Below are 20,624 nucleotides of genomic sequence, written 5' to 3'. Positions count from 1 at the left end.
CAAAATGGGGACAGATAACATCTTGTCGGTATTGTTTTCTTCATCAAAACGCGAGAAAAAAACAACAAAACCAATAAACAAAATACGACGATTCAATCAAACATTTCCGGTTAAACGCTTGGGTTGTGGACCGATGGGGACGAGTCACGCGTCATAAAAAGGTCACGTGTTTCCTTGTTTACTCTATGACAGTGGTTCTTAACCTTTTTAGAGGTACCGAACCGAACCAGTTAATATGCACATTCACCGAACCCTTCATGAGTGATAAATAAAGAAATAATTAAAAAAAAATACATTCAAGATATAAAAAAACTCATTTATTAAAAACAGAAAAAAGTAAATAAAATTTCAAGAGATAAGTATACTTTTTTATTGTACGACGTATATCACGATAGTCGCACGTTGACTATTAAGCGAACTAAATTTCCCACAGCACTATTGAACAATGTCATGTGATCATCTGCAGCCAGTGATGGCCAAGCGGGCGTGTCATAACTAATTAACATTTTGAGTTGCGGTGTCTTACCCTCCATGGCAAAGACTCCTTCGAAGTTCAAACCCCTGGACCCTCTCACCGAACCCCTGGGGTTCGACCGAACCCAGGTTAAGAACCACTGCTCTATGCATAAACCCAAGTCTACCACCTTATGAATGAAGATATTCCTGCAATAATGATCTTCGCCTCATCAAAGATGGCGACGAGTCTGCGTACCGACAAGTGGAGCAGCTGGAGCTTGGTGCAGCCGACACAACCTCGGGCTGAACACGCTCAAGACTGTAGAGATGATCGTGGACTTCAGGAAACATCCTTCTCCACAGTTGCCCCTCACACTATCCAACTGCCCTGTGTCAACCGTCGAGACCTTCAAGTTCCTGGGAATCACAGTCTCCCAGGACATGAAGTGGGAAGTCAACACCATCTCCATCCTGAAAAGGGCCCAGCAGAGGATGTACTTCCTGAGGCTGCTGAGGAAGCATGGCCTGCCACAGGAGGTGCTATGTCAGTTCTACACGGCAGTCATCGAATCAATCCTGTGTTCTTCCATCACGGTTTGGTTTGGGGCCGCCACAAAAAAGGACAAAAACCGACTTCAACGGACAGTTAGGACGGCGGAAAAAATCATTGGCATCACCCTACCCACTCTTGAGGACTTGCACACTGCAAGAATAAGACAAGGGCATGGAAAATCCTCCTGGATCCCCCGCACCCTGCCCACCACCTTTTCCAGCTACTCCCCTCCGGCAGGCGCTACAGATCCATGCGCACCAAATCCAGCAGACACTTAAACAGCTTCTTCCCTCTAGCCATTAACTCCCTAAACAGTCACTGACGTAGTCACTCTTCTTGTAGAACAAATACTGCTACTGGTCACTCTAAAATGGTTCAATGATTTTCTGAACCAACTGTACAAACTGTCATAGTATTGTATTCTACCACTGATCACTTGAGCATAAAATGAATATTAATCCACACACTATGAGATTTTATATCCATCAAATCAACTGAAATGGTCAAAGAAAATATTTTATTACAAACTGTACAGTAATCCTAAAGCATCACAACAATGGATTTAATACAGAAAATGAGCAACGCATTATAAAAATATTGATCAAATGGATCACATGTAGACAAAAGAAGACTGCAGTAGAGGCCTTGGAAAACAGAAGAATGTGGTAGAGCCTGTGAGGTCAGTGCACTCATCTGCTCCAGTTGCCTTAACACAGCATGAATGTCTGTATAGAAACAGCAGCGCAGCAGTTTGTCACTTCACCCACACTGTGATTTCTGAAAGACATCGGAATGTTCAGAATTACATATCCGGACACATTTTCCATGATGAATGTCAGGGAGCAGGTATGAAGCTCATCTGAGGAGCTAACATGATCTGTGGGCATGTAACGATAACAGCGACATTGTAATATAGACGTAGTCATTTTATGATCTTAAAAGAGGCACATCTCGGTTAAAAAACATTCCTTTTCGCCCGCTTCAGCCAAACACATCGTTGTGAACTACAGTACATAGAGCATGATACTTTGAGCGGCTGAGCCAACAGGAACACATGGTACTAGATTGGGCTAGCTCATTTATTTGTCACTGCTGTTATTACGTAAATATTGTGACATTTCATGAGATTATCTATTTATTTTACATCATGAGTATCGTGAGCTTTTTTATATCACCAACCTCCCCACAATATCGTGACAATTATTGTATTGTGCTGTTCTTATCGTGATCTTTTTGTATTGTGACGTTTGGATATCTTTACAATTAGTGATGGGTCCATGAGGCCTCATGAGGCGTGTCGACACAATGACACACTGTGTTGATACTGTACTGATACTGTGTCGCTGACCACTGCCACCTGCTGGACCTTCAAAATCCCTGCAGCCAACCCACTTGACAGACTGAACAAACTGATTTGATGATGACGTGTATACAATGCACGACCTCACTCTACCCACAATAGCCACAAGCGCCATTGTTTATGCTGTTTATATTGTCTATACTGTTCAGATTACATGCCTTTTTTATACAGTGTAGCTGCTATCCTTTCTTAGCTGTGTGTGTTTAATGCACAGCATGTTTGCATGCATGTATGCACTGAGGATTGAGAGGAAGAAATTTCATCTATGCTGCATGTCATACATAAAGCATATTTGACAATAAAGATGACATTGACCCTTGACAATATCATTCACATCCATGCATTCATATTGTATCATTCAATGTGTTTCAATCATGTGAAAATCATGTGAATGAGGATGCTTGTGGGCTTTGTCTTCACAAATTTTGATTTAGAAAAATAAGATGCTCCAGTGTTTTAAATTTCAGTCTGTTGCGTTTAATGCATGCTATTTCCCCTGTTGTGGAGAACACACACACACAATGGAATAAGACATGTCAAAAATCCGAGAGGCACTTGGAGAGACAAGGAGATTTTAATAAATACCTTATTCTCCAAAAGGAGATCAAAATGGCTCTACACGGCTGACAATTTGTATTTGTCCGGAAGCTGCTCCATAATATGCACGTACTGTAGCAACGTCACTCGAGTGAAGCGCGTCTCAGCAGTCGATAGTCTGCTGCTCTCTGCTGTGAGCGTGTGAGCGCGAGCACGTACTCGCGGCGCCGACCCAACCCACGCCACATATTAAGCTTTGAACTACGACAACAGCTAAACTAGCCAATGTAATGATGGTCAGCAGACAAGGTTTACGTTTTATGTGACTTTTAATAGCAACGTGGCAGAGTCATCAAACGTGCGGTGTGCTCACTCGCAGTCACTTTCTGGAACTCCCCCTTATAGGCGGGACCTCTCAATCAACTGGAGTATGACGTACAGTACAAACGTCCATAAAGCACTTCTCATATAATAATAGCCTATTATATGACAGCCGACATGCCGCTCGAAGTCAGACGGACACATTTTTTCTGATAATCAGTGTGTTTTCCGTATTGCCCAAACATATATTTTTATTCGAGCGAGGGTGAGGTCTGGCTTGTTTTTTTTTTTTTTTTTTTTTTAAATCTTTATTGAACAAATCAGAATACAATTCTCAGCAAACAGAAAGGGTCTGGCTTGTTTCGGCAATCTGCATCGTGTCGCCAGACGCACTTCCTTAGGATACACTGTGTGGGCTTTTACAGCGTCAACGCTCCCTGCACTGAGTCGACGCCCCCTGGACTAAGTGGCGCAGCTTGGACTGTGCCAAGCAGCCGATGCAGTCTAAACTGCACCGGTGCAGTTCACGTGTCAATTAGCAGCCTGGACTGTGTCAACGCAATCGACGTGTCAATTAGCAGCCTGGACTGTGTCAATGCAGCCGATGCAGTCTAAACTGCGCCGGTGCAGTTCACGTGTCAATCACGTGACGTAATGAAGCAGCACATGCACCGACACATGGTTTGCTCTGTGAGCCCGGCGCATGCGTCAACGCATCGGTGTCGCTGGACCCATCACTACTTTACATCCCTAATGATAGGAGAGTTCTAGCCACTAGAATATTACAACAGAAGGTGGTTATTTCAGGTGGTAGGATGAGAGGGTGCAGAGATTACCTGACTGTGAAGCCAGCAGCAGATGAAGCTTACACAAACAATAATGAGGGCCACATAACACTTGCTGCTAGGACAAAAGGGCCTCAATACCAGCTGGTGTTAAGACCATAGCCTGAAGCAGGTCTGAGAGTGAGATGATGCCCTTCAGCATGTCAGCTCTGTCCACAAGCACCAACCGGTGGACCTGCGATGTACAGAAAAAGAACACAAACGACATATAAGTATTTTCAACTCAACTCAAATGTATTTATAAAGCACTTTCAAACAGCCATCGCTGCACAAAAAGTGCTGTACATGGAGCAACTAACATATACAACAGTAAAGCAGAGAGCACCAAACAGTATAACTAAGATCATAATTTGGGTCATGCTGAGTCAAATGCCAAAGAATACAAGTGAGTTTTGAGGCGGGTTTTAAAGATGGGCAGCGAGGAGGCTTGCTGAATGTTTAGTGGGAGGTCATTCCAGAGAGAGGGACCAGCAACGGAAAAGGCTCGATCCCCTCTGAGCCTCAGTTTAGTTCTTGGTACAGTACTTTGACTATTCTGATGTATTTCATGCTGTGGACCGACACACCCACCTCAGCTGCGACAATGCGGTCTATGATGGTCTCCAAGGTTTCATCTGGATAGCACTTGATCACACCCTCCATGAAACATGTGCGCCTATTGAGAGCCTCGAGCATTGTCACATCCAGGTTGTTGTATGTCTTCTGGGCTGCAAGATTCTGCCACCGAGGGCGTGCCAACATGCAGCGCACAATCAGAGTGCAACAGAAAGTAGCAGAAGACAATTGTTTTTCGGGAATGAAACATCTCCGAAGTACTTACAATGACATCAAATCGTGAGTAGAGTGCCACAACTTTGCCTGGTTGGAAAAAAAAAAGAATAAAAAATATACACCATGGGAAGAAATCTGTGGAGTTGGGTGCCTTGCTATGCATACAGAGGTTTCAAACTTTCAATCGCTCTCAGCCACTGTTGCAGCATATTACATTATATTACTTCAAAGACAGACCACCCACAAAAAAGCATACCCTTTTCATCAACCACCGGAAGCGCTGACACCCTCCTGTCCACAAATATGTCAAGAGCATCGAAAAGAGTTGCTGTTTGCCGAACTGTGGCAATATTCCTGAAAGTTCCGATTGCCATCTCTTGGATCTGCCTCCGAATGAAAGCAGGCTTTGGAACCTTTTCTCCCTGCAGGGGAACACAGTTCCATTCAATCGCACGGGACAAATGATCCATCCAGATCTGTCAATGAAAGATTCTTTGATAAATGATGAAATGCTTGCTCACAAATATATGGAGGAATTTAAGAATTCTCTTGTGTGTAAGAATGTGCAGAACATTCCCAGATGTTGGTTCAATGATGGGCAGTCTGTGGATCTTGTGTTTGAGTAAGGAATAGATGGCATCAAAGAGACTTGGAGAAGAGAAAAGAGTGTGTGGGCACGTGCAAAGTCCAAAGTGCAAAGCAAGATGCCGTCAAATGTAAAGTTTGAACGAGCCAAAGGTGATTGCCGTGTTCTCACCTGGCATCTGGTGAAATACTAATCAGAAATGGACAGGAACACTTTAAATAGACATCTAAACAAGAGGAGGGAAAAGCAATCTCAGCAAATTTACGAACTTGCGCACACACAAAATGGTGAATGGACACTTTTATGGTACATATAGAGCATCAGTCTCTGGTTGGATATGATGTGGTTGTTTATCACAGACTTCGGTTATTACTTGTACTAAAATGACTAACCTCTCCATGTCTCAATCTTGTGGTTCTCCAGCTCATACATCTGCACCTTGTAGGAGGAACCACAATCTTATGTAATCAAAGTAGTTTGTCCATTATTCACCTATCAGTCATTTAATGGCATGACTAACCATTACACTCCCCTCAATAATTACTGTCATGATTCGGTTTGGGACCAACAGGTGGCACTGTAGGGTTCCCCCTGCAGCTGCACACCCGTTGGTCGTTATGCGATTCATACCTGTCAACTCATACGGTTTAGCCATAGTTCATACGGATTTTGTGGTGAATCTTACGTATATGGCCGTATCGCACAAATCATACGGATTCTGAAAATTTCTGCCCCCCCCCCCCCCCCCCACCCTAACGGGTAGTTCCGTTTGCTTTTGCCCAGAATGGTGCTAGTCTACTCGAATGCTTTCATTTCCGGTAACTTTCCAGTAAATCACGTGGTTGGTTCCCACCTAGTTGGTTCCTAGTTGAAACCTGAGTGCTGAATGGCTATTTTTTTCTGTGTTTTCAATATTTGGAGTCGGTGAAAAAAGTAACGCAGGAAAACAACTCTGAACACAGTAATGCCACCAAGTAGAATGATGATTATAACCAGACATTGTATTATGGAGATCTACAATAAATATCATTGAAAATTTCGTGGGGTTTTTTTCTGCCGTTATTTTGACATATAAAATGCTTTGGTATGTTATAAGGATTTTTTGCTCTTTATAAGGATTTTTTTGGTAGCTTATACAGGTTGGCGCTCCGAAAAGTTGACAGGTATGGCAATTAGATGTTTAAAAGGACTCCTGCCGACCACTCATGGTCGGGTCATTGTTGTTTGTTTGCTGCTGTCAGGGTTGTTTCAGTCATGTTTCGGTAACTGTTATGTTTTAGCGTCAGTCATGATTTATGTTTGATTCTTTGGACTTTGTTTCGGATTTAGTTTTCTCTATGTTTTAATACAATTTTGTCAAGTACACCCTGCTCCTCCCTCTTGCCTGCTTTTTGGGGTCCACCACCACCCCGCCAAACGTGACAAATTACATTCCAAAAGTGAGGCGAATTCCTAGACTGAAAAGTTATGTATGTACGATGCGAATACCTCCATATAAAAACTAGAATATTTATCCTGATGTTACATCATGTGGCGGCACGGTGGCTGACTATTCTGATGTATTTCATGCTGTGGACCGACACACCCACCTCAGCTGCGACAATGCGGTCTATGATGGTCTCCATCCATCCAAAAGATCGATATTTCAGTAATTGGTACGTCTAAAGTAAAATCTGCTGTTGCAACAGAAACGTGTCCAGCGAAGGTACACAGCAGCTAGATTGTTAGCATGCTAAATTAGGTGGCATTATGTAACAAAACACGCAAACAGCCCTCAGGAAATGTGTCCGCCTCACAGTGCAAAGGTGCAGGGTTCCGGCTCTGGCCTTCCTGTGTGGAATTTGCATGTTCTTCCCATGCCTGCGTGGGTTTTGTCCGGGTATTCCGGTTTGCTCCCACATTCCAAAAACAGACATGGCACGTTGATGGAACCCTTGGTGTGATTGTGAGTGCGGATGGTTGTTTGTCTGTGTGGCCTGCGATTGACTGGCAACCTGTACAGGGGTGTCCCACGTCTAATACCCAAAGACAACTGGAATAGGCTGCAGCACACCCCGTACCCCTTTTGATATGGATTAGAAAATGGATGGATGGATGTTACATAATTTTCAAGTCAAACTCAAATGTTTTCAGTCTACACAGCAAAATGAAAGGAATTGCTCCCACGGTTGCAATACTTTTGGAGGGGAATGCATACTATTGCTCTACACTGCTAAGAGAGTTAAAGTCATTATTTCTAATCTTACCAAAGGGGATTTGTAGTAACAATGAATGATGTTGATGAAATCTGTAATAGTCAGCATACCTGTGAGTGAATAGAACACGTTTCTCTTTTTTTGCAATTCAAGTTTATCTATGCAATTTCGACCACCTTACCCACAAATCTCTTCAGCTCTGTCCCATAAAGGTGCAGCCCTCAAGCTGTTTGCCACCAGTGCAAAAAAGGCCTTTTGCACCTTGAAGACAAATTAGGGTCTCAGTTGATATGCTGTCGTTTTCTGGTGCACGTGAACAAATAGGTGTACAAGGCCGAAAGAGTACTTACTTTAAGCTTGGTATCAAATATGACCAATTTACAACTTGTTGGAATGGCATCATAGCAACAGTGACTCTTCATAAAATCCATGTAGACGGTGGCCTCTAAATGGCACATGCATACAATCCATCTTATTTTTGCATCGTAAAAAATGTGGCAACAAACTACAAGTATCGCAGTCTTACCATCTTTCTGTATTCTTCCTTTCTTTGTTTGGACCGAAACCTGAAAACACCCGGCGACATGAGACAGTCTCGGCGTGACGTCGTCAAAATGAGTAGAAAGCTCCTCAACGAACAAAACAACACAGGAATCATATTGACAACGTTGTCTACCTGCAAGGAAGCCTCCATAATTCCGTTGCGTCCATCAAAAAAACGTTTTAGGAACCAATAAAATACTCGGCGTCCCCTCCCCTTAAGCCCTCGCTCTTTCCCAGGAAGAGGTTGGTACTATTTTCGGACTTGTGCAGTGGTAGGTGTCAAGCTCATGGCACTCGCACAGAGGTAGTGTGTGTGTGTGTGTGTGTGTGTGTGGGGGGGGGGGGATCCACACCAGGCAAATGTTCCCCGTCTTCAAATAATTCCTAAAATAATATAGTATGTGCCATAACAGATATAAAAGTGTGGGTACAGCCGGATGTTCGACACTTTAGTACGCCCCTTCCCAAAAGGTCACCTATTTTCAATTTCTCAGTAATCACAGAAACACCTCTGCATTTTGATTACTCCAACTTCTTATTCCTATAATTTTTTTTTCTAAAATTGAAGCTAAGACTTTCTCAGGTTTGTACTTATTTTCTGCAACTATAGTAATAAAACAATGTGAGCACATATATAATTTGCACTCAATCAGCCAAATTTGCAATTGTATGTAACAGAAAATATTGATGATTCGACAGGCAAGTCAAGGCTTTCCGAATAAATTTGTTTGGGTGTACTCGTGTATATGTTTGGTGAGGATAAGTGATTCAGAGAATAAATGATTGGATGGAACATAAAAACATCAGCATAAATCTCAGAAGTGATTTTTTTATCTGTCCACAAGTTGATGCTGACAAAGAAATTTGTAACTTGAAGAAAGTAATTCTTTATTAATTTAGTTCACTTGACAATATTTCTGTTTTACATGCGTGTACAAAATTAAGGACATTGTGCTTCCAAGTATATCAAATTGTCAAAATAAAATGTCTATCATAAATTCCCGGGCACAACTTTGGCTTTGTCAGGAACACAATCTTAAAAACCTGCGCGTCAATCCTTTACCGTCCAAAAGATCGATATTTCAGTAATTGGTACGTCTAAAGTAAAATCTGCTGTTGCAACAGAAACGTGTCCAGCGAAGGTACACAGCAGCTAGATTGTTAGCATGCTAAATTAGGTGGCATTATGTAACAAAACACGCAAACAGCCCTCAGGAAATAGGAAACTACTCAGTAGGAATTTATCATACTACCCTGTCGTGGGAAGATGTTCATTGCTTCAGCAGGAGGTGTTGAATTATGATCATCATTTCCATTTAAAAAGAGTTGCAGCATTATGTGCATGAACATGACCCGTTTGACCTTCCCCCCAAAAAACTGTAAGGAAAAAAAAAAAAGGGTGATCAATATGACCGTAAAGCTATTTACGTTTCTTCTTCTCACCAAGCACCATTGCTTAAACTCAACATACTTAAACCCTTCTCAAATGAGACCGTATCACTCAGAACACACGGATCAAGACCTCCCATCTTCAAACCAGTAACAGAAACCCTCAAACTTCTCTGAAAAGAAGTTAGGATTTCTGTGGTCAAATAAAGTGACTATACTGAGCATCTCATGTCTAAGATGTGTTTGTGCACCATATCGCCCATGCCTGTTATATCTGGAGAATTACACAAGGTGGTAATAATTTAAATAAACAAAGCAGTGCTGGTTTCTTTTGCTGAATGATGATCAGCAGTGGAGTCTGCAGAGTGCTAGCCGGTCAAGAGGAGAGCTTGTGTCTTGTCTTCAGGTAACAGAAACTTTGGATGACAAGGTCTCAGCTGCCCAAGTGAAAACACCTCGTGGTGAGAATTTTGACTCACTTCAGCGCCTCTAATCAAGATGGAGGCCAACCATGATGTAAGACTGGCGAATATGGTGGAGGTGTTACTCAACATGCTCTCAGAGGTCGAGAGGTTGCGACGACAGCCCGGACAAAAGGTGGAGGAAGTGCACCAGGTTTCAGGAGACTCCAATGGTGTTTCTAGCTGTACGCAGCCCACAGAGGTAAGCAGTGAACCCCACAGACACAACACTGATGCCTGCGGGGTGGCGTGAAGCGAAGCCGCTCCGAGCGAGTTGGTGTGACGGTTCAGACTCTCGTTGGACAGAGTGTTACAGGGCAGTGGTTGGGGTTGAGTGGGAGCATCAGGGTTCGGGAGTGTTGAGGTGACTTCGCCTTGCGGTGTCATCAGAGTCTGGCCACTTGGACAGAGAACGAGCTGGTGGAGCACAGTGCTTGTGGCAATGAGACCTGCCACACTAGTCAGATACAAAAATCCAAGCATACAGGAAACCTAGGGGAAAACAAAAGAAAACATTGAATGGTTCAGGTGACAATTATAATTTTTTTTGGGGGGGGGGGGGAGATAACAAGCAGTACAGTTTGGATCAACGTAAAAAGGAAAAAACACATTAAATATGAAACCAGTTTTCAATTTCCATCCGTTGACATATGTCACTTGAAATGTATGAGAAAAGATAAAGTCCAAAAAAGGTCTAAAATCAAAATTGAAGCCTCGAATCTGCAGTGTAATACATCCAGCGGAATCAAGGTCCCTGTCTATTTGACACGGGGGATGAATGGATGTATGGCTCCATACTGGTGTTATATAACTAGATTACATGCAAAGCTGAGCTGCTTGTTAACTTGTTCTGGTTCACCAGCAAACAAACAGAACAAAAGACACAAACCATAATTTATTTTCCACTGTCAAACGTGAACGAGGGCAGAAGCCATATTTTTGTTTTTAAAAGGTGGCAGGTTGAAAATTAATCTGATATAATCATTGATGCAGAGAACGTGGCTGGTTAAAAATAGTATACCTCTGTCATTTTAGTTATCTAAGACTATGTTCATGCTGTATGTCAATTCTGTTCTTTTGGGCCCATATTATTATTTGGTATGGCATATCCAACCTGTCCAGCTTGCGCATGTATCTCATTATGTCCTTTTGATCAAAGTGAGATGTGAATCCACTTGGACAGAAGGTTGACAGATAAATGCTAGTTTTATCACTGCTCTCCAGTCCTTCACATGACGGCGCAACGATCCTGCCAACGCGGCTGTGTATATAACTGTTTGTGCTCTGTTGTCTGTATCTTGAGGCGCAGGCTGAATAACGTGTGCAACTGTATTTATGAGGAAGTCAATTTTCCCCAAACGTCTCGGTTATGTGGATCTACCACACACCACAAAACTGAGTGAGGTGGTGACTTATTGGACAAGACCAATACCATTCCAGGGCCTAGCAAGCTAATGGCCCTTGTTCGCCCACGGACCGGGCCCAGGTTGTCTGGAACCTCAGCATTCAGTGCTTACGTAATGGGGCAGAGCCAACTAATTCCAGAAAGCCCAAGTACATACTGTACCTTGGGCTTGATTTGAGCTATCCCCCAAAAATCTGGAAAAATGGTGAAAAGGACTTTAACGCGAGAGCAAAACAATTTTGCATGAAATTGTTCTCAATCTTTACATGTTTTAAGCACTTATTAACCATGCAAGAAAAGGTAGGCTGTGCAGTTTTGTTTTTTGTATTCAAAACACAACTTGTGGCAATGCATTTGGTGCATGTATTCGTTTTTGTTCACAATTTATCTTAGCAAGTACTCAACACTGACAATACAAAAGTATTGTCAGTGTTGAGTTTGACTGGTACTCGAAAGAGGGAGCACATAACTCCTACTCTGGCATCCCTTCACTGGCTCCCCATACATTTTCGAGTTATTTTCAAGATCCTCTTATTTATTTTCAAATCTCTAAATGACCTCGCGCCACCTTACCTCTCTGAGCTCATCCGCCCCTACACACCTGCCCGGCGCCTCAGGTCTGCGGACCAGACATTATTACAAGTACCAAGAACTAAACTGAGGCTCAGAGGGGATCGAGCCTTTTCTGTTGCTGGTCCCTCTCTCTGGAATGACCTCCCACTGAACATTCGGCAAGCCTCCTCGCTGCCCATATTTAAAACCCGCCTCAAAACTCACTTGTATTCTTTGGCATTTGACTCAGCATGACTCAAGATTTGTTCTTCGTTTTGCTGTTTGCTGCTTTCTACCGTCTTTGTTACCGATATGCTTTATCGTTTGTTGTATATGTTAATTGCTCCATGTACAGCACTTTGTATGCAGCGATGGCTGTTTGAAAGTGCTCTATACAGGGTTCCCACTCTTCCACTTGCTTTTTATTTGTGGACCTTTTAATGACTTTTGTGGACCAATTTAGCCATTTTTTAAGGACCTTTTCTCCATTCAGCGGGGGATTCACGGTGGATTTAATGCCCGCTCAGCAATACACGGGCTGAACAGAAAGCCACATATCACTGAGCTGGTGTTCAAATAATTGCTGCCAAAGGAAGTGCACATCTTTATTTTTAGGGGCAATCACTTAACCCTTTATTTGACATACTGTATGTCAAATTTTCACTTTGCTACCTGTATTACAGGTAGGAAAATGAAAAAAAAAACGTTTTAATTAATTCTAAAATAAAACACACAAAGAAAAATTTTAATTGAGAAAATATAAAACGTCAATTTATTTTCGAATAAACACAACTCTAAGAACAGAGCTAATGGTCATATGGGTCACCTGGACAGGGTTTAGAAAAATCTGGTTTCACTAACAGTAGTACTGATTGCCCATCTTAGCAGTATCCAGTATACCTGAACAGCTGAAATGCATGTCAGAAGTCTAAATCCCAAATGGTCCAACCCTATTATTTTCCCTCATATCACCTTCAATGATCAGACATGTTTTATAATGACAAATATGAAACTGATATGACAATTAGGGGGTAGCAGACAGTGACTTAGTTTTCTCCTCAATCTCTTTTGCAAGTTCTTGGCGATCAATTTTCTTCTGTTTTGCTGTGTGCCTCAATGCATTTGACTTGACCAGGAGGCTATGTCAAGTTTTATCTCTCACGGAGATGCCCTTCTTTCACACTCAGCAGTAGGCCGATATATAATCGCCAGCAATTTTCCGACCCAAACACGGAACTCCGGCTTCTCCAGCCACGCCACTTGAAAATAGCATTGTCCCGGAATATTTGTAGCGACGCCACTTGAGCGAAGCACGCCTCAGCATCAAAAGTCCGCTGCTCTCTGCTGTGTGTGCGTCCGCGCGAACATGTACGCACGCGCACGTCTTTTGGAAGCAACTGACGTCACAAATCAAATACGCTTTGATCTACGACAACAAAAAGCTAGCCTAGCCGAAACAACAGCTATATTTGTCTGTCACTTGTTGAGATCGATAAATTCGATGATTAGATTTTTCCAGAAAATACGGTAATTGTTTGCCGAGCCGGCAACCAAACCATCCATTCCCTGCCCCAGGATGGCGTCAATCTATTTATTTCCCGGAATGACCCGAAGTGATCACGTGATCATCGTCGGAACTAATCGGTGACGGCGGAAAAAGCAGAGCGGGTACCAGGTCCTGCATATTCCGACAAAACTATGAATTGGAAGGGTGGGGAAATGACATACACAAATGAAATGAACACCGCAGGTTAATTTTTATGGATTTTAGAAGATTTCCCTGAAAATTATGGACAATTAAGAACATAATTTTACAACTTTGTTTTTAATTGATTTTTATGACCTTTAAGGACCCGTACGAACCTTGCTATAAATACAGTTGAGTTGACTTGACTTGAGAATACTGAGAATTATGACCATTTCTGTCACTGTCATTGTGATGTTAAATAGCGCTCACGTTTCATCTTTGGCCTTTTTTTGTAATTCGAACAAGTGTTCATAAACGAATTTTACAAGTCACATTCACAAACATCTCCCCTGTGAATAAAGCCACTCGCACTTGCAAGTCCTGTATGCTCCTGCTCACCTTGATAAAGTGCTGATAGAGAGCTGCAAGTGTTTGGCTCCACACCGATTGCTCGAGCAGCACACAGAGGTCAGTGTAGGTAAACCAGCCTCGCGTCATCCCCTTACGCTCAGCAATGCTGAGAACGCAAAATGACTTGTTTCACAAAAAAATCTTAATTTGCCTAGTAAGCATTTGAACTTTGAAGGTACACAGACCTGCTCTCGAGTTGGCTCAGTGTATCCAAGAACTCATTTGACCCAGTGAAGAGACTCCAATCCTGCAAAAATTAGCACAAGGATTAGGACAAATAACAAGCAGGTACATGCTACAGTACATCGGCAAACGCTGTAACTTACAATAGCGTTCAGGAAATTCATTTCCAGATTATTGACTGTTTCGACATCCAGTTTTCCAGCTGCTCCCCACTCATCATTGAAGACCTCCTCTTCTTCTCCTTCATCGTACAAATACTTGCTGGCAACCATCTAACAAAGAGTGGCAGATACATGCATCTGTCAACCCAATGAAGACACTCACAATAAATGGAAATTTAAGGCATATTGTTTATGCTGAGCAAAAATGACCCGAGAATATACTTACTGGACATGTTACGGAGATTCCACCTTCCATTATATATATTACCGTATATTATTTGTGTATATATTGTGCATTCAAGTATACAGTAATCCCTCGTTTATCGCGGGTGTTACGTTCCGAAAATGACCCGCGATAAGTGAAATCCGCGAAATAGAAAACTTTTTTTTTTTTACAATTAGCAACTATTACATGTGTACAAATACAGTGACTCGCGTGTAGGCCGTTTCACTGCTCTTCAGACTGGGCCGCTGCATCCTGACTGCGCTCTGCAGTGTTCTCTTCTTCTGAAGCCCGCGGTGCAGGTGTGTTTGTTCGGGAGAAGAACATAGTGATAGGCAGCTGTTGTCGCTCTTTTTTCTTCTTTGCAAAAAGATCCTTGTACACCGACATGCCACCATCGATTACGTTGGAGAACTGTAATGAACGGCTCATCAAAGGGTCCCATTCCTCAGCTACTCGCTTAAGTTCAGTGGCCATTCGCACCAATTTTGCTAAGCGACCAAGCGTTAGTCCTTCCTCCTCATCTCTCGTGTCCTCTTCTCCCTCTTCTCTTTCATCGTCGCTTTGTGGCTTTGTCATTTCTGCCAGCTCTGCATCGGTCAGCGGCTGTGCGTCTCCATCAATCAGGGCGTTTATGTCATCCGGACTCATGTCATTAAAGCCGTCTCCTCCAATCTGTTTAGCCAGATTCACAGCTGTTTCTACGGCAGAGTGGTGGACCTCGTCAAGCGAGCCTCCGGTTGCGTTTTGCACTGCCTCTGGCCATAGTTTTTTCCAGCAGGCCTTCAGAGTTTCCGTTTTCATTTCCTGAATGGCCCTCTGAATGTTTTGGAGACACGATGCGATGGTGTATCCACGCCAGTCGTCCTTCAGTGAGAAATCTTGATCCGAGTCCATAGCATCAACAAGATGTTGCAGGGTGTTGCGCGTATAGAGAGCCTTGAAAGCACGGATGACTCCTTGGTCCATGGGCTGAATCAGGGATGTAGTTTTTGGCGGCAGAAATTCGATTTGCACACCATCATATGCCAAATCATTACCGTGACCTCCGGCGTTGTCAAGGAGCAGAAGCACTTTAAAGTCCAGTCCCTTTCCTCTCAAATAACACTTGACCTCCGGGATGAAACAGTTTTTGAACCAATCCAGATTGAGCGCTTTTGTCATCCAAGCCTTTGCATTGTACATCCAGTAAACAGGCAAATCATCGTTATTTTTGTTTTTCAGCGCCCTGGGATTTTTAGACCCGTAAATCAGCCCCGGTTTAATCATGAAACCTGCGGCATTTCCGCACATAGCCAGGGTCAAACGGTCTTTGTGAACTTTAAATCCTGGGGCTTTGGCTTCTTCCTGCATGATGAAGGTGCGGGAGGGCATTCGTTTCCAAAATAAGGCAGTCTCATTCATGTTAAAAACTTGTTCGGGCTTATATCCCCCCGTCCTCAATGATCGCCTTGAATTTATTGTTCAATCTGCGGTATCCGCAGACGCCATCTCACCGTGCAGACAAACATTTTTAAGTCCAAAGCGTTTCTTAAACTTTTCAAACCAGCCCTTGCTTGCATTAAATGCGCTTGGCACTTTGTCAGCAGCACTTGCTGGGGGCCCGGCATCCTCTCCCTCTTCCCCGTCACTGACAGCAAAGTTTTCATACAGCATTCTCGCTTTTGTGCAGATAACATTTGTATCCAGGGTTATGTTTTTTTTCCTGCGGTCATTAATCCACAGAGCTAATGCCGTCTCCATCCGTACCATGGTCTTGTTGCGGACAGTTACAACCCTTTTTGCATTCGTATTAAAATTGACTGCTGCTGTCGTCCTTATGTTTTTTTCCTCCTTCTTTATGTAACGAACGGAAGATTCATTGATTCCGTAATGGCGAGCAACGGCTGCATAGCTTTTACCTTCCCTTAGCATGTCCAGAAGTTTAACTTTATCTGAGATAGGTAGCATCTTCCGCCGTTTGGGCCCATCCGCAGGTGCTTTTGTCGGTCCAGGCCGTTTCGTCGACATTATGGGTTTAGGAGATGTTCGAAATTACAATTTTCGAACATAAAATGATAGCACAATTCGTAGCATGTTTTGATACAACAAGCGGGAGTGAGTTTTTAGCGAATCAGAATGCAGAACACCATGCACCAAAAAAAATAAAAAAAATAAAAAATAAAAAATGCATTATGAAAATCCGCGAAATAGCGAATCCGCGATAAGTGAACCGCGAGGTGGCGAGGGATCACTGTATAGCGAAGCGGAAATGTAATCAAGGGTCCATAAACACATTCTTTGATATGATGGCTGCAGCACTTAGATGTGAGGAGATAAAGGAGAGCTCACAGCTAGTGGGTGTGCTACATTTCAAACATCCAGTGCAGAGTGTGAGTCTCTCTCACAACAAAACAGCCTCCAGAAATGGCCTTGGAGTGGCACATTTCGACCAGCTGATGCACATTATCAACACAAGAAGCTGACGGGGCCATCAACCAGACAGTTGGGAAAAATGAACCACAGGAGACGGACAGATTGGAAAAATGATGGGGCATTCGAGTCCCTGATCACATCTCTACTTATTCTAGGATAATCTAATAGGAATTTTTATTTCAATTTCACACGCACGCATACACACAAAGAGTATACAGTACATATCTAAAATGACCTGTGACCACAGACACATACCATGGAGATGAGGAAGAGGTCAGAGGAGGAGATCTTTTGTAAGTATTCCGGGTTTCTATTTCGGAGCCTTTCAATGTAAACCAGCGCCAGCATCATGGCACACGGTGATATACAAGCCTCCCTGGAGCAAAGACAAAACAATTTCTGGTAATATGAAATGTGTTGCTTTCTTTGAAAATGCATAACAACTGTATAACACGTGTTGCACACCTGGAGACATGAACAGCGTATTTCTTGTGGAGTTTCCTTATTGGGCTTGGTGCAGATTTCCGGAAGAGTTCAACGGCAATGTCTGAAGGATATGACAGTCAATATTTGTGCAATTTATTACTCGTCCACGGTTTAAGACTGACAACAAACTATTATTATCTTACGCTACTTCCCAATTGTTAGGGAAATTGGGCTTTTGGGTGAAATTGCAGGATGACTGCAGTACATTTGCATGTGAACATAATTTGACCTTCTCTAAAGTTTTGAAGGGACACGTCCAGCTGTTCCATTTTTTTAACTCACTCTCAAAAAAAATGTGGGTACCGTAAGCATCAATATACCGTTGTAAGACTGAGGCGGCTGCAGAACAGGAGCCATGATAACAAGGAGTGTCGTTTTTGACAACATTCCTCATGTTGAACTAGTGAGGATACTTTGCTAGTTATGCATTAGCTCTGAAATAGGTTACACTGTCAGTTCTCATCATGTTGTGTCAATGAATAACTACCGTATTTTCATGACCATGAGGCACACATTGAAGTCTTGAATTTTCTCCAAAATGGACGGGGCACTTGATAATGCAACGCGCCTTGCGTACGCACTTAGTTCCAAAATCTGTGAATGCTGTTGTGTGACTTCGATGAGCGCTGCGCTTGACTGATTGATGTTGTGCCGACATGCTTATATAGAGGAAAGGCAGACGTAACGGAGGGCAGCATGCACATGTTAAAGTGGGAAGGGTGGGCCTAAAACAGGACTCTAAAGGCACACTCCGGGTAGGTGTATATAATGCCAAACGTACATCGTGTTAAAACAACATCCCGAAAATGGCACCTACGATACGCTTTCGAAGCACAGTTTAAACTGCAAGCTAATCGTTATGTGGATGACCATTCGAATCGAGCAGCCACGAGAGAATTCAAGATCAGCTCATCCATCGTGCTTGGTGCTTTTGTTTTATGGAACTGCACCATCTATCCAACCAGGCAAGGACGACCGTGGCGCAGCGGACTACAAGGAAAAGCTGGCCAACTACTGCAGTAAAAATGTAATGTTCTGCGTTACATTAAATAAAGACACTTTCGTGAAGATTTTAATGTTTTATTCTGTCGCTATGCGAGCCTCACTTGACTTCCATTACCCACTGTTCTCCCAACCAATCCCCACATTTCTCATTACTCACTTGAACTACGGCAAATGATGAGGGACAAGCATACTTTGCATTTTGAAATACAACAGAAAGATTGTCTACCAACACATTCAACCCAACTAAATCACCAACATGGCTCAGTGGTGATAGGCACAGCGGGTCAAAGTAATGGGAAAGCACTTCATTGTCAAAATAGCTTCAATTTTACAAAATTATTCCAAGTCATGGCTGCCCATTAGCTGCACGTTCAGATATTGTAACAATTACTTTCTGTTTACTGCTCGGGGTTTCATTTAATGGCATAATCTGTTTACTTCAAATTGCAAACCAAAGTTAAAAAGAAAAGCTGGACTCTGATTGGCTGCAGTTGCGCAAATTTCCGTCACATCTGATGGAGTAAATAATCTCACAGGTGGTAATGTAATATCACGATTCTCAATCATGTAACCAACAAGGCCTACTTACGGGGTGAACGATAGTGGGTGGCTGACACCCCCACCCCCTAAAAAATTCAATTTCAAAGTCAAATGACCAAAATATTTACCAGTCTTTCAAATGATAGCAGTTTCTGAATCTGTGTTGAATTCCCTTTCCAACACTACCTGTTCTTTGAAGACTGACCCAGGAGTTCCTGACATACAGTAGAAGGGGTCAACTATTGGTGGCCGCGCCCCTTTTGCCGAAAACATCACTCCGATTGACCAAATAGTAGGTCAACTTTGAATTGTGCCGCCTGATATTTCACCGCAACGCCCAATATCTCAAACGTTTGATCAATAGCTCATGTGAAAGACAATAGATCCACGTTGTAAAAGTCAGTCACCTGTCATAGGAGAAGAGAGTGCTTCAAGTGACACATCACGATCCAATCCATAATAAAGTCGCTTTCTCAGTCGTTCAGACAACCTTCGTTGTCCGGGTAGAAACTGCAAACAAAACACGATTCAGGTTACATAAAGCGTCTTTATGTAGCTGTCACTTCATGACTTAATTGGCTTCACAATGCTGTTAGTAAATGTATGAAGACTACATTCATTATGTAAACCACTATTACCGAGTGTGCGTACTTGTGGTACATAACGCTCAGTGGCAGGCAAAAGACCAGAATCCGTGAAAATACAGTCCAATGAATGGTTAACACTTGCAGGTTCTAGATAAACCTGTATACAATTAGGTCAGAGCCTATTTAGATGACACGTAAAACACTTTTGAGGCTAAGGTAACTTTTCTGAACGGATCCAGATGACACAAACATTAAAAACATTCACCGACACTGAACGAACAAGCTAATATAGCGCTTAGCTAGTTAGCTTCTCTTTGGGAGTTGAGGGAACAGGACAACCTACCGTAAACTCGCGGAAGTCTGAAAATTGGATAGCTGTATCGTTAAATAAAAAGTCGAAATCCATAGCTCTGTTTAGTACAGGTTCAACATGTATCCAGGATGACGTTGGAAAGGCAACTGCTTTTGGCCTGGTTACCGGCCTCGCTCCACCAGAACCGCGAAGAGAAACAGTGTGACGTCAGATACTTTTTGCAGCGGGTTTGTCTATAGCTGACCAACAGGGGGCGCGTAATACCATTTAGAGTAGACTCGTCTCCAATGAACGAGACTTGCAAATCCTGGGAATGCGGAAGGCAACATGCACACTCCACACAGCAAGGCCGGAAACCGCATTACAATCCTCAGGCTCAGAACCTCCATTACGCTCGTTACATTTTTTATATTACATATATTTGACGAAAATACATATTCATCTCAGGTGAAATATTTTTGAATGAGTTATTAAGACTGTAACACTAATTTAAAATTTTAATTTAATCTAATTTAAAAGCACTGTGTAGTTTGTAGCGAGCATAATGTCTGAAATGTAGCACAAAACGTACTGTTATACACTTATTTTATTGTGTGCGACTGGAAATGTAAACAAAATGCCATCCAAACGGGACCTCGA

At 42.7% G+C, this 20,624-nt stretch overlaps 2 protein-coding genes across 3 annotated transcripts; both read right to left on the bottom strand.

The window, feature by feature from the left end:
* Positions 1-1,506: 1,506 nt before the first annotated feature.
* prkag3a (protein kinase, AMP-activated, gamma 3a non-catalytic subunit) lies at positions 1,507-8,426 on the bottom strand. 2 transcript variants are annotated; one of them, XM_086128667.1, is made up of 13 exons: positions 8,301-8,426; positions 8,151-8,190; positions 7,975-8,069; positions 7,806-7,885; positions 7,676-7,734; positions 5,822-5,867; positions 5,601-5,655; positions 5,365-5,491; positions 5,100-5,265; positions 4,893-4,930; positions 4,643-4,789; positions 4,064-4,247; positions 1,507-1,786 (listed from the first exon to the last, which is right to left on the bottom strand). In XM_086128667.1, the coding sequence occupies exons 5-12, from the start codon at positions 7,730-7,732 to the stop codon at positions 4,131-4,133; spliced, it is 753 nt and encodes a 250-aa protein (XP_085984793.1). In that variant the 5' UTR covers positions 7,733-7,734; positions 7,806-7,885; positions 7,975-8,069; positions 8,151-8,190; positions 8,301-8,426; the 3' UTR covers positions 1,507-1,786; positions 4,064-4,130. The 2 variants fall into 2 exon arrangements, with proteins under 2 accessions (XP_085984793.1, XP_085984803.1); XM_086128677.1 differs by lacking the exons at positions 7,676-7,734; positions 8,151-8,190; positions 8,301-8,426 and having other exon boundaries at positions 7,975-7,990.
* A 604-nt stretch (positions 8,427-9,030) lies between these two features.
* cnppd1 (cyclin Pas1/PHO80 domain containing 1) lies at positions 9,031-20,189 on the bottom strand. The gene is made up of 8 exons (XM_086128653.1): positions 20,016-20,189; positions 19,493-19,595; positions 17,520-17,601; positions 17,310-17,430; positions 14,399-14,527; positions 14,258-14,319; positions 14,061-14,178; positions 9,031-10,509 (listed from the first exon to the last, which is right to left on the bottom strand). Exons 1-8 carry the CDS (start codon positions 20,076-20,078, stop codon positions 9,925-9,927), a joined length of 1,263 nt encoding a protein of 420 aa, XP_085984779.1. The 5' UTR covers positions 20,079-20,189; the 3' UTR covers positions 9,031-9,924.
* Between the last annotated feature and the right edge of the window lie 435 nt (positions 20,190-20,624).

The sequence above is a fragment of the Hippocampus guttulatus genome, chromosome 1 (genome assembly GCF_054856545.1).
Source record: "Hippocampus guttulatus isolate MCC_2025c chromosome 1, RoL_Hgut_1.0, whole genome shotgun sequence".
In the NCBI taxonomy this organism is placed as follows: Eukaryota; Metazoa; Chordata; class Actinopteri; order Syngnathiformes; family Syngnathidae; genus Hippocampus; species Hippocampus guttulatus.
The sequence above is the reverse complement of the archived record's forward strand: the minus strand, read 5'-3'. Positions and strand labels throughout refer to the sequence as shown.